Source organism: Rhinatrema bivittatum, chromosome 4 (genome assembly GCF_901001135.1).
Source record: "Rhinatrema bivittatum chromosome 4, aRhiBiv1.1, whole genome shotgun sequence".
In the NCBI taxonomy this organism is placed as follows: domain Eukaryota; kingdom Metazoa; phylum Chordata; class Amphibia; order Gymnophiona; family Rhinatrematidae; genus Rhinatrema; species Rhinatrema bivittatum.
In genome coordinates, this window is record NC_042618.1 from 287,544,342 (window position 1) to 287,558,571 (window position 14,230).

Genomic DNA, 14,230 nt, shown 5'->3' on the forward strand with positions numbered 1-14,230 from the left:
GGCTTGGCTGGGGGAGATTTTGAGTTTTTCTCCCTTACCTGAACAACTTCAGACCCAGATAGAGTCCTTTTTTGCGCTCCCCCCCTGCAAGCAACACCAGAAGGGAGAGCAGCTCCAGAATTAGACGCTGAGCAATCACCAACTCCAATGGCCGAAAGTTGTGTCACTCAGCCCCGGTGTGCCGATGGCACCTTTACCTCCATAGGCTGAAATTTCTAACATTCTCATAGCTAGGTCAGCGCCTCAAGCCCTCCTCCCAAGAGGAGACGACGTTAGTTCTGAGACCCTGAGAAGGGATACCGAGGTGGTATCACCTTCGGAGAATCCATATGAAAAAGATTCCATGGACCTCCCCACTGCCTTGATAATGTCTGTAGCGGAGGAAGGCAGGAACAATCCTGCGAGAGGAGGAGATGGAAGAACCCTGGTACACCTGATATTTAAACCTATTATTGAAAAACCCACTGTGATAGCTTTAGATTCGGTATGGAATGCTTTGGTGTCATTAGAATCTGCTATTATCTCTTTAACTGCTATATCCTTAGATACTAATCATCAGGTTTCTGCTACAGAGGGCCAAGTTGCTTCATATGGTGTAAAGTTGGGTGACTTGGTATCATGGATCTCAACAGTGGAGTCAGTGCAGCATAAGCTGGTTCAATCTGATATGATTTATTCAAAAAACTGAAAAATGTGGAGAATTCCTTAAGAATTTTGAATTTGAGAGTATTAAATTTCCCATATGTTAAACTGATTCACCCAAAGGATTTGTTTAAGAATATTTTACTCAAATTTCCAGCAGAAGCCATTCCTTTTATAACTAAGGCTTATTATTTACCATCACCAGAGGAAGGAACATCTATGGATCAAGTGCCGGATACGACTTCAAATTTGTCAGATATATTAGGTCTGGTCCGAGGTCAGAGGCAGGCAGCAGTAGATGGTGGTCAGGTGCAGTCCGAGATCCGAAGCCAGAGAAGGGCCTGAAGGGGGCAAGAACTAGAGGCACTGGGACCAGAGAGCCAGGATCAGAGTGCTGGAGCAGGAAGGCTGCAACAGGAACACAGACAGGACCAGCTGAGGTAGGACCGCTGAAGCAAGACGGCTGAGGCAGAACCGCTGAGGCAGAACCGCTGAGCAGGAATGTGGGAAACATTGCCAAGTTGGTTTGCTGGAGCCAGAGGCGACCTTTAAATAGGCCAGAGGGACAGACGTCATCAGTGGGGGCCGAGCCCCCTTTTCCCGCCGCTGTCCCTTTAAATGGGCCTAGGGAGGGCCCAGTCATGAGAGGAGGTAGGCGGTGTCCCGGCTGCCACGCAAGCAGGAGCTTCGGAGGACCCGGGCTGGGGCAATGTGCGTCGGCAGCGGCTCCACGCTGCTGCCTGGAAACAGAGGGCTGCCGCGAGCGGGCAGCAAGGGGTGAGTGAAGCCAGCTGCGGGGCCCTGCAGCCGATGAACATAACAGTATCTGAGAGGAATTCTATTCTGAGATTTTTTCTTCGAAATCGACAACAGCTATTTCATGGTCAAAAAGTCTGGATATATCCTGACATCAACTAAGTTAACCTAAGAACGAAGAAGAAAATTTCTTTCAATGATATCAGAAGTGACATCACACAGGGCTAAATTTAATTTGAGACCCCTTTGTAAATGTTTGCTTAAATATCAAAATTCTAATTATTTCTTTTTTGAACCTTCACAGTTGCGGATGTTCCTTGCAGGAAGTTCGGCTGGAATTGGTAGTAAGTTGGAAGTTGGTGTTTAGGATACCATTCTAATATTTTTTCTTTTCCTGTTTTTATCGCTCTTTGATGCTCTTGGTCCTTCTTGACATTTAGAGATACTTTCTGAAGATGTACATGTGTATTGTTCACTGTATTTTCTTAACACATATTTGATTGAGAAATGTATCTCTATTGCTGGAACAAGATAATTCTTGTGATATTTGTAAAACTCAATAAAAAATAAATTTAAAAAAAATTGTCAATGTTTTGATTAGCAATTTATGTAAATGATAAATATGAAGTTTTCTACCATTTTATTCTTAACATACTCCATGTACCCTTCTATCCAGTCCCTTTTCCCCAAGACTTGGATGAAACTAAGGGTTTTGCTTCTGACATTCCTGCTCAACAAATTTAAAATAAAATAAACATTATGAAACCATATAATCTAGGTAATGATAGAGCTAAGTTAATATATACAATATATATGACAACCATTTAATTGTGGAATTTGAGGTTCTACTAATTGAAAAGATATATACATTTATCTGCAGCATTCTAAAGAACTATAAAATCATTTAAGAAAATGAGCAATGTAGAAACATATTTAATTCACATACCTCTGAACTTCTTTGGGGGATTAGCAAGATCTCCTGTATCTGGCTGAACCACGCATCTATCATCCACTAATCTAGAAAAAAAAGGTAACATTTTTTGCATTATTGCACAGTAGGTATCTTGTAAATGCATATAGCCAGCCCTCAAGAATTTCATCCATGGAGCTCGCTAAATGTATATAGGCTTCATCATCATCAACTTTATTAACTTTATTTTTCTTACATTCCATTACCTAGGCTCAAGACAATTTACAAGCTATCCATAAAATCCAATCATAAAGATACAAACATTACAATAAAACATCAAAAACCAAATTCATTAACAGCCAGCACAGGTACCACTCACCTACATAAGAAAAAAAGCAAATACACAATTCCCTTTTACAGACCCCCCCCCCCCCCTTCTTAGCAGCAACAACAGCACAAAGCAAGATCTTAATCTGCAAAAGCTTGAATAAATAATCAGGGCATCAAATGTTGCTGGAAATGAATCATAACTCCCTAGGCAGAGCAGAGCACTGGAGCACAGTATGAGAATGGATGTCTTCTTGACCTGGTTAATCATGCCTTTTTTCATAGGCAGTACCTACAATAAAGCCATCAATTCAGATCTTAATGAGCACATGGGCACATAACCACTCGTGAACCTGGTACTGACTTATTCAAAGATCTAAATGCCAATAAGAGGACCTTAAAGTGAATCGAATAGGATGGAAAACCAACAACGTTTTTTATATTAGTCAAATATGGGCTGTTCCCCTAACTTCTTCAGTTTATTTATTTATTTAAAGATGCCTTTTTTTTACCACTTATAATTTGGGCTTCTGATTTTAGGCTTTAACTGAGAAAATACCTCTGATGCAAGAAAATAAAATAGATGCTTATTAAATGAACACCAGAAAAAAATTAACTTCCCCTAGTACTGTCACCCCTCCTTTGCATACCCTGGCTCCTCCATTTTGTGTTTGGTCCTTTTCCACACAAAAACTCCTTGGCTGCATAAATGTATATATTGGATTCAACTGGAAAATGCACTCCGTGAGAGAATATATAAGAAACTCCCTCAGAACAGATTAAAAGCCAGCCATAGCTATCTGACCAGGTCCTCCTTAAGAGCCAACCCAGCAAGGGATTCTGGGACAGGGAGAATCCCTGCAGCCTTGGATAAAAAGGCAGGGCCCAGAAGACTGAAAGGAATCCCAAAGAGAAGGCAGGAAACCAGTCTAAGCAAGGACTCCATGTATTGGATTATTGTAAGACTGCTGAAGTAAGCGTCTCTGTGCTGTACTTTGGTTTAACTTTGTATATATTCAGCTGGAGTTTAGCATCTTTCCCCAAATCGTGGCTGCTCTAGCAACCACACCCTATAATATACTTGTCGAGCGAAAACACCAATAAACAAGTTTTGGTTTCCCCAAAGAAATCATAATTAGTTGAAAATAAACAATTAAATTTACAATTTATAAACGCCTAAAATCAGAAGCCCTAACAGTATACCCATTCTAAGCAGTTTCCAGTTAAAACATACACAATACAATAAACAAAACAGACTAAATATAAACATATCAACAGAGAAATTAAAACAAAACAAAATATCAAATCATGGAAAACACTCAAAATAAATGTGCTTTTAACTTTTTCCTAAAAAGTATATCATCATCAATAGCCCAAAGTTCATCTGGTAACTCATTCCACACCATCAACCCTAACACAGAAAATGCTCAGCGGCAAGTGGACTGCAACCATCTTTTTAATAGAAAGAACTTTTAATAAAAGTTTGTCAGGTAAGCACAATGCTTGAGACAGAACAAATTTAGAAAGCTGATCAGTTAAGTAATAGGGCCCACCTCCTCGAAAAATCTTAAAAATGTAATCATCTTTATTTAACTCGCTGCTATGTAGATAAACTGTGTAATTAAGAACAGGTGAGATATGATATCTAACTGACAGGCCGATACAGTAAAGTGTGTCCGCGGTTACCCTGCTTCTAACCCGCTTTCTTCTCACAATTTTGCCACGTTAGCCCAACTCGTGATTCCCTATCCCTTTTAACCCATCCTTACCGCTTCTTTAAATCAACGGGTACCCCTTTCTGCCCGCGGCATGTATATGAGATGTAAACGATCGGATTAGCTATTCCCCCCCATTCAGTAACCCGCGCCCCGACTATCGCCTTTTTAACCTACAGTTTAGCCGCGCGTTTAACCTAATTTACCGCCTACCCCTACCCCTGCATTAGAGGCGGGGTAAGGGTAGACGGCAAACTTTCCCCCAAAAGAAAACCTAAAAATCTAAAATCCCCTCCTCCCGAAGCGACTGGACATGTAAAATATGTAAAACCTAAAATCACCTCCTCCCGAAGCGACTGGATATGTAAAATATGTAAAACCTAAAAACCTAAAATCCCCTCCTCCCGAAGCGACAGGACATGTAAAATATGTAAAACCTAAAAACCTAAAATCCCCTCCTCCCGAAGCGACTTGACATGTAAAATATGTAAAACCTAAAACCCCCTCCTCCCAAAGCGACTCGACATGTAAAATATGTGAATAAGTGTAACCAACTTAATTTTTGTTTCTTTTTCAGCCCTTTCAGCCTTCTCTGCCGTCCTCCAGATGGGGCAGCCGGCGGCAAAAGCCGCTTCCAGCGGCCCCCGCCGGCGAAGACGGACAAACGCACGCCTGTAGTGCACGGGCGCTCAAGCCACCGAAAGCACATGGACGGCAACAGCCCGCTGGCTGCCCCATCTGGAGGACGGCAGAGAAGGCTGAAAGGGCTGAAAAAGAAACAAAAATTAAGTTGGTTACACTTATTCACATATTTTACATGTCGAGTCGCTTCGGGAGGAGGGGGTTTTAGGTTTTACATATTTTACATGTCCAGTCGCTTTGGGAGGAGGGGATTTTAGGTTTTACATATTTTACATGTCCAGTCGCTTCGGGAGGAGGGGATTTTAGGTTTTTAGGTTTTCTTTGGTTAAAGTTGGGATCCACTTCCTGGTGCATGTCATTTCAAATGTCATTTGAAATGACAGGTACCAGCGCACCCAGGATACCTGTATCCTGGGTGCGCTGTATAAAGCGCCTATACAGTAAAATGGATTGCGCTTCATGGGCGCACGTTGGACACGTGTTGGACGCGGCTTGAATTTGCATGCGGTTTTAATACAGTATCGAGCGGTAGGTGAGCTGGACTGTGCGTGCGGCAAACGCGGGTGCGCCCGGCACTAACGCAGCTCTTCCTACCGCTCCTTACTGTATCGGCCTGTGAGCAAGGAATTATGAGGCATGCCACAGAATTTTGTAATATTCATAAAACTTTAAGGAAAAACTTGAGCAGGCCCACATGCTGGGGTAGATTTTCAAACCGCGCGATTTGGCGTACTTTTGCTGGCGCATCAGGCGCCAGCAAAAGTATGCGGCATTTTAGTAGATACGCGCGTAGCCGCGCGTATCCGCTAAAATCCTGGATCGGCGCACGCAAGGCTATCAATTCCGTATAGCCGGCGCGCGCCAAGCCGCACAGCCTACCCCCGTTCCCTCCGAGGCCGCTCCGAAATCGGAGCGGCCTCGGAGGGAACTTTCTTTTGCCCTCCCCTCACCTTCCCCTCCCTTCCCCTACCTAACCCACCCACCCGGCCCTGTCTAAACCCCCCCCCTTACCTTTGTCGGGGGATTTACGCCTCCCGGAGGGAGACGTAAATCCCCGCGCGCCAGCGGGCCACTAGCGCGCCGGGACGCGACCTGGGGGTGGGTCCGGAGGGCGTGGCCACGCCCCCGGGCCCGCCCCCGGAACGCTCCCGACACGCCCCGAAAACGCCGCGCGGTTCGGGCCCGCCCCCCCGACACGCCCCCCTCAGAAAACCCCGGGACTTAAGCGAGTTCCGGGGCTCTGCGCGCGCCGGTAGGCCTATGTAAAATAGGCTCACCGGCGCGCAGGGCCCTGCTCGCCTAAATCCGCCCGGATTTGGGCGGATTTAGGCGAGCAGGGCTCTTAAAATCCGCCCCAAAGCGCGTTATATTAGTCCACTGTGGTAAGAATGAAAGCTTGAACAACCGGCACAAATTGCCAGTGGGTAAAATATATTTCAATGGATGAAACATCTAAGCTTTAAAAAAAGATGCCCTGATAACACTACTAGTATTTAATAATGCCTTCAAAGCCAATAGAAGTCAAAGAGAATCCCTAAATTCTTCAAAGAGTGAGAAACTAAGCGGAACCCCCTCCCCCGATTAACAACACAGACAAAGACACGGGGGGGGGGGGGGGGGGGCATTTACTTATTCATAAAGCTTCTGTTTTAGCCAGACGTAAGTGCAAATTATTTTGCACTAACCAATCATGCACCACTGTCAAACAACTTAAAAGAGAATCTACTGCAGTAGAAATACAAGTGCCTATTGGAAAAAATAACTATGGCATCAGCATAAAACTTATAAACTAAGTTATATGCAGTTAAATTAGAGCAAAGTGGTATCAAATATAAATTGAAGAAAAGGGTAGAAAGAGCAGAGTCCTAAGGAAATCCATTTCCAGCTGGACTGTGACTGCCCAATCTTAACCATCTGTTTAACATAATGTATACACCTTCCTCAAACCTAACACAATATAATCTCTATAAGTATGACTCATAGTATCAAAAGCAGCTGAGATGTCTAAAGAGACCAATTAGTTTTAAATGTGCCACATGCTAACTTCATGGAGTGTCCCCTAGTCCTATTATCCAAAAGAGTAAATAACCGATTCACATTTACCCGTTCTACACCTCTCATGATTTTAAACACCTCTATCATATCCCCCCTCAGCCGTCTCTTCTCCAACAGTTCTAACTTCTTTAGATGGAACATAGGGGAGCTGTTCCATCCCCTTTATCATTTTGGTCACCCTTCTCTGTACCTTCTCCATCGCAACTATATCTTTTTTGAGATGAGACGCCAGAATTGTACACAGTATTAAAGATGCGGTCTCACCATGGAGCGATTCAGAGGCATTATGTATTTTCCGTTTTATTCACCATTCCCTTTCTAATAATTCCCAACATTCTGTTTGCTTTTTTGACTGCCACAGCACACTGAACAGACGATTTCAATGTGTTATCCACTATGATGCCTAGATCTCTTTCTTGGGTGGTAGCTCCTAAAATGGAACCTAACATACAGGGTGATCCAGTACCGAGCGGTAGGAAGAGCTGCGTTAGTGCCTACGGCACCCGCGGTTACCGCCCGCACAGTGCAGCTCAACTACCGCTCGATCCTGAACCCTAATTATATGTAAATGTAAGCCGCGTCCGAAAAGCCTTAGGCCCGCGCAACCCAGGATACTGGATAGAGCGCCTATACAGGATCCTGGGTTCGCGGGCCTAAGGCTTCACGGCCACGCTGGTACCTGTCATTTCAAATGTCATTTGAAATGACAGGTACCAGGAAGCGAAAAAACCAAAAGCAAAAAGTAAGTCGCTTCCCCGCTTCACTCTTCCCTCTTCCCGGAGCAAGGCTGCTTTTCGCGCCCTGCTCCGGGTGGAGGGAAGAGTGAAGCGGGGAAGCGACTTACTTCTTGCTTTTGGTTTTTTTCCTTCGCCGCTGTCAGTGTGCCCCCTCCTCTCGGAGCATGGCGCGAAAAGCAGCCTTGCTCCGGGAGGAGGGGGGGGCACTGACAGCGGCGAAGCAACACGAAGACAGCAGCGAAGCAACGGCAAAAAAAAACCAAAAGCAATTTTGGGTTGTTTTTTTTTCAAAGCGACAATTTTTTTTTTTTTTCCAAAAGCGACTTACTTTTGGGATCTGTCAAGATCCCAAAAGTAAGTCGCTTTTGGACGCCTGCCAACTTACTTTTCTGAAGCCATCATCAGGAACCCCTGCGATCGTAGCTCCTCCCGACGAACTCAAAGATGGCCGCCTGCACGGGGGAAGCGTACAATTGGCCGCTGAAGACGTGACTTCGTGACGTCACGTCTTCAGCGGCCAATTGTACGCTTCCCCCGTGCAGGCGGCCATCTTCGTCGGGAGGAGCTACGATCGCAGGGGTTCCTGATGATGGCTTCAGAAAAGTAAGTTTTGCAGGCGCTTTTGGAAAAAAAAAAAAAAATTGTCGCTTTGAAAAAAAAACAACCCAAAATTGCTTTTGGGTTTTTTTTGCCGTTGCTTCGCCGCTGTCTTCGTGTTGCTTCGCCGCTGTCTTCGCCGTTGCTTCGACGCTGTCTTCGTGTTGCTTCGCCGCTGTCTTCGCCGTTGCTTCGCTGCTGTCTTCGTGTTGCTTCGCCGCTGTCTTCGCCGTTGCTTCGCCGCTGTCAGTGTGCTTCCCCTCCTCCCAGAGCAAGGCTGCTTTTCGCGCCCTGCTCCGAGAGGAGGGGGCACACTGACAGCGGCGAAGCAAAAAAAAAAACCAAAAGTCGCTTTGCCGTTGTAGTCTCCGTGGCAGCCCCTGTCCGGACATCGGAGGGGGGCTGCAACGTTTTTTACGCTTTTTTTTTTTTTGGCTTTGGGAGCAGGGGAGAGGACTGGGGCTGCCACGGAGACCGGCACCCATGATCGCGGCCAGGGCAGGCGAGCGGGGGCTGGGGGAAAGCTTTCCACCTACCCTTACCCATGCCTCTACCGCCTGGGTCAGGGTAGGCGGTAAGTTTGCAGGTTAAACACGCGACAAAACGGCAGGGAAAACTAGCGATAGTCGGGGCGCGGGTTACGGGATGCTAGGGAATAGCTAATTCGCTCGTTTGCATGCAATATCGCGCTAATTCGCTCGTTTGCATGCAATATGCATGCCGCGGGCGGAAGGGGTTGCCCGGGGAATTTAGGACGCGGTAGGAGTAGGTTAAAGGGGATTCAGGATCGCAGGAAGGGCTAACGCGGCCGAAAACGAAGTTAAAAACAGCTTAGGAGCAGGGTAAACGCGGCCGCACTTTACAGGATAGGCCTGATAGTGTAACTATAGCATGGGTTATTTTTCCCTATATGCATCACCTTGCACTTATCTACATTAAATTTCATCTGCCATTTGGATGCCCAATTTTCTAGTCTCACAAGGTCTTCCTGCAATTTATCACAGATCATTTATAAATATATTGAAAAGTACGGGTCCCAATACAGATCCCTGAGGCACTCCACTGCCCACTCCCTTCCACTGAGAAAATTGTTCATTTAATCCTGTTCTCCGTTTCCTGTCTTTTAGCCAGTTTGTAATCCACAAAAGGACATCGGCACCTATCCCATGACTTTTTAATTTTCCAAGAAGCCTCTCGAGAAACTTTGTCAAATGCCTTCTGAAAATCCAAATACACTACATTTAGTGTATTTGGATTTTGTATTTGTAAGTTGGCATAAAATATAACCTGCTAAAGATAAAAATAAAGTTTCCATACTATATTTACTATGAACACCAAACTGATGTGGATTTAATATATTAAAGTCTTCTAAAAAAAAAAAAAAAAAGTAGTAAACTAAAATAGAAAAGCTTGCACTAATGGTTTAGCTAATTTAGGAAGGTTAGAAATGGTCTAAAATTGGTTTCAGCATCTACCACAGTGCTGTTGGTAACAGAGGGGGAGACAGCCTAAACCCAAACAATGGGCCCTAGGCAGGGAGAACTGGGATCTACACCTCAAAGAGATTCCAAGGGACAGACTGGCCAAACCTACTGTCACGTCGGCCATCCCTATCCAGACACGTCGCAGCCCTGCAGATCTCCTCCACGGGAACTGCTCGCAAGTGGGCCACCGACGTTGCCATGTCTCTGACAGAATGAGCCCCAATATGACCTCTAAGATGCAGTCCCACCTGGGCATAACAGAAGGAGATGCAGTCTGCTAGCCAATTGGATAGTGACTGGCGCAACTCCCAATCTATTCCTATCAAAGGAAATGAAAAGTTGGGTGGACTGTCTATGTGCTTCTGTCCGTTCCAGATAGAAGGCTAAGGCTCTCTCTTGCAATCCAAACTGTGCAGGGCTCATTCACCTTGGTGCAAATGGGACCTAGGAAAGAATATTGGCAGGACGATTGACTGGTTAAGATGGAAATCCGTCACCACCTTAAGCAGGAACTTAGGGTGCATACGCAAGATCAGCCTATCATGATAAAACTTAGTGTATAAGGTAGATAAGTCGCTAAGGCCTAGAATTCGCTGACCCTTCATGCTGAAGTGACTGCCACAGGTCAGGTACTTCAGATCACAGAAGCGCAGCATCTCAAAAGTTTTCATCAGCTTAGCTAACTCCACTGAGGTCCCAAAACACAGCGGAAGGCTTCAATTGAAGCAAGCCCAGCATAAAGCAGACAACTATCGGCTGTACAGAGATTGGAGTATCATCTACACCTTGGTGGTATGTGCCAAATGCACTGGGATGAACTCTAACAAAGTTGGTTTTCAAGCCAGCCTCCGACAGGTGTAGAAGGTAGTCAAGCAGTTTTTGCATGGGGAAGGAGAATGGATCTAGTGCCTTCTGCTCAAACCACACAGAAAACTTCCTCCACTTCAGTCCATAGGACATTCTAGTGGAAGACTTTCTGGAAGTCACCAGGACTTGAAACACATCTTCAGAAATCGTGAGCGACTGCAGGATTAACCTCTCAACATCCAAACTGTGAGCAACAGGGCCTGAAGGTTGGGATGCCACAGCCTGCCCTGATCTTGCGTGATGAGATCTAGGGAAGTCCCCGGGATGGACAACTCCAAAGGAGTGGAAACCAAATCTGTCTGGGCCAATCAAGAGCTATGAGGATCATAGTCACTCGGTCCTCGCGAAGCTTCAAAAGACTCTTAATTTTGACTAGAGGAATTGGATGATATAAGTACAGAAGACCCCTGTCCCAATGTCGGGCAAAGTCATCTGAGGCTTGTCTGCCTTTTAACCTGTACAGGGAGCAGAAAAGAGTCACCTTCCTGTTGCAGGAGAAAGTGAACAAGTCCACATCTAGGCTTCCCCAGAGGCGGAAAATCCGGTTCACTACCCCCCTGATCCAGAGACCACTCATGGGGTCTGAAGGCACAACTCAGCCTCCATAATCACATTCTCCATTATAGCCAGATACATGGCCCTAAGTACCATCCCGTGGGACAAGGCCCAGGGCCAGACCTGGACTGCTTCCCGACACAGGAGGTACGACCCTGTACCTCCCTGCTTGTTCACATACCACATGGCAACTTGGCTGTCTGTTTGTATCAGGACAATTTTGCTGGACAGCCAATCTCTGAAAGCCCATAGTGCGTATCTGATAGCCCGAAGCTCCAGGAAGTTGATTTGACACCATGCTTCCTGGGCGGATCATTAGTCCTGAGTGCGGAGCCCCTCTACATGAACTCCCCACCCCAAGGTGGATGCATCCGTGGTTAGGACAATTTGGGTAGGGGGATTTTGGAACGATATCCCCTGTTCCAAATTAAAGAGCCCACCACCAGGACAAAGAGTCACAGAGAGGTGGAGTGACTTAGATGTAAGCCTGAAAGCTCTGCATGGCCTGGCGCCGCTGCAACATCAGGGTCCCTTGGGTTCTGCACATACATACATGCCAAGGGAGTAACATGGACAGTTGCGGCCATGTGGCCCAACAACCTCAACATGTGCCAAGCTGATACCTGCTGGCTCTGTTAAATCACTGCCACTATGGACACCAAGGTGACCTCCCTGGACCACAGCAGGAAGGCTTTTGACTGAGCCATGCTAGCAGGGCTCCTATGAAGTCCAATCGAGGTGACGAGCTGAAGTAGGACTTTGGCTAGTTGATGACTAATCCTAGTGACTCCAACACCCGGATGATCAAGCTCAAGGACCAATCGGCCCCTATCTGAGAGGTGCTCTTGACCACCCAATCATCCAAGTACAGGAAAACATGCACTCCTAGTCTGCGGAGGTGCACTCTCACCACAGCCAGTCATTTTGTAAAGACATGTGAGGCTCGATGTGAGTGTATGTGTCCTTTAAATTGAGGGAACAAAGCCAGTCCCCTTTTTTGCAGGAGAATCAGGGTGCTCAGGCAAACCATCTTGAACTTTTCTTTTTTGAGAAATATGTTCAAGGCCCTGAGGCTAGGATGGGATGGAATCCCCCTATTCTCTTTGGAATCAGGAAGCACCAGGAGTAGAATCCCTGCCCTATTTGCCATGGTGAAACAGGTTCAACCGCTCCAGCTATTAAGAGGGTGAATAGATCCCGGAGTAGTACCTCCTGATGCAGTACCAGCCCCCAAAACGAGCAATCTGGCAGGACACCCAATAGGTTTAATTGTTACCCTTGACGGACGATGTACAAGTCCCACTGGTCCAAGGTTATACTGGGCCACCAATCCGCATAGAACTATAACCTGCTCCCGACCGGGGAGGGGGGGGGCAGCGCTCAGGTACAGGTGGCTGGTTTACACTCCCTATGATCCTGTCAAAACCTCGTCCCAGGATTTGGCTGGAGTTTGGGAGCTCTCTGTTGCCTGGGATGGCCGCACAAACTCACCCTCTGTGAATAGGAGTGAAGGGCCATGGGATAGTACTTCCTCTGGGATAGAAAAGCTTACTCTCGCCCTGACTTACAGATCTCCCGGCTGAGGAGGGCGGGTCTGAAATGATGGCGGAGAACTGTTGGAGGGTCTCATGGTGAACCCGCAACTGGGCCACCATGTTACTCATCTTATCTCTGAAGAGATTCTCTCCTGTCCACAGGAAAGGCTCCTGTGAGAGTCTTTCCTGTACCTCCAGTAGGAGATTCAAGGCCCGCAGCCATGCTACTCTGCAGGCATTGATTCCTGCTGCAGAGACTCTCACTGCCATCTCAAAAACATCGTAGATTAAACGAACCTTGTGTTTTTCACACTGCAGGCCCTGATGCACCAGCAATAAGAAAGGGTCTTACTGCTGTTGAGGCAGTCACTCGGCCTCCTCTTGCACCTGCTACCAGAGGTTGTGAGAGTATTGGCTCATGTAGAGCTGGGTAGGTAATGTGGGCAATGATCATGGCCCCTTGGAACACTTTCCTCCCAAGAGGGTCCATCGCTTATTTATTTATTTTAACATTTTTATATACCGGTATCCGTTTACACATCGTACCGGTTTACATGTAACAAAAAGGACAAGCCAAAACGAGGCATATCTTTTACATGGAACAGAAAACAGTTAGTAAAATAACAGGTTAACATTAATGGAGACTTTAGTTAAGGATTTAAACAAGGAAGATCATAAATAGACAATGAGCGGTTAACATGAGTTCTAAGAGCAAGGGCATTTAAGACGGAGGATGGTAATAAATAATTAACAGTTCACTTTGGTAACAGTTCGCTTGATATTTCTTGACCGGGTGCTCCAAGGCATGGGTCTGAGAGCGCTTGGCCTTCTTGAGAGCAGATTCAACCACTACCTATTGGTGTAACAGCTGACATTTCTCGAATCTGGTAGCCTGCTAGACAAGGTAAACCCCATTGTCTTCCTGTTGACAAAGAGATGCTGTGAGGGGGTGCTCCCAGATCCTCCGCAGCAACTCCCTAAATATCTCATGCACCAAGACTGCCATGATCTCTTTAGGGCCTCCACAAACTGGAGAATTTCCAGCCTCTTATGCCTGGTATCCTCCTCCATCATTAAATGAAAAGGAATGACCTCCGCCATTGCCCGAACAAAACCTGCAAAGGTCAGGTTCTCTGGAGGAGAACTCCTTCACTCATCTGGAGGACATGGTTCAACAGAGACCCTCCGAGTCCTTGGAGGTAGACTCCACAGTGTCGTCCCCCCAGGGATTATAAGGGGCCTCATCCTCTCTGTAGTCTACAGGGGATGGGGCCGTGGTGCTCGGCCTTTGTCCAGAGGCATGGACATCAGCGGCACCATAGAAACATAGAAATGACGGCAGAAGACGACCAAACGGCCCATCCAATCTGCCCAGTAAGCTTTCACACTTATTTTTTTCTCTTACTTA

The 14,230-nt window shown here is 46.3% G+C and overlaps 1 protein-coding gene across 1 annotated transcript in view; it reads right to left on the minus strand.

The window, feature by feature from the left end:
* Positions 1-14,230, minus strand: part of ITPR2 (inositol 1,4,5-trisphosphate receptor type 2) — a 1,380,003-nt gene that overhangs the window by 1,232,755 nt on the left and 133,018 nt on the right. The window contains 1 exon segment of the mRNA XM_029597493.1: positions 2,345-2,415. Coding sequence (XP_029453353.1) covers positions 2,345-2,415 — 71 coding nt within the window.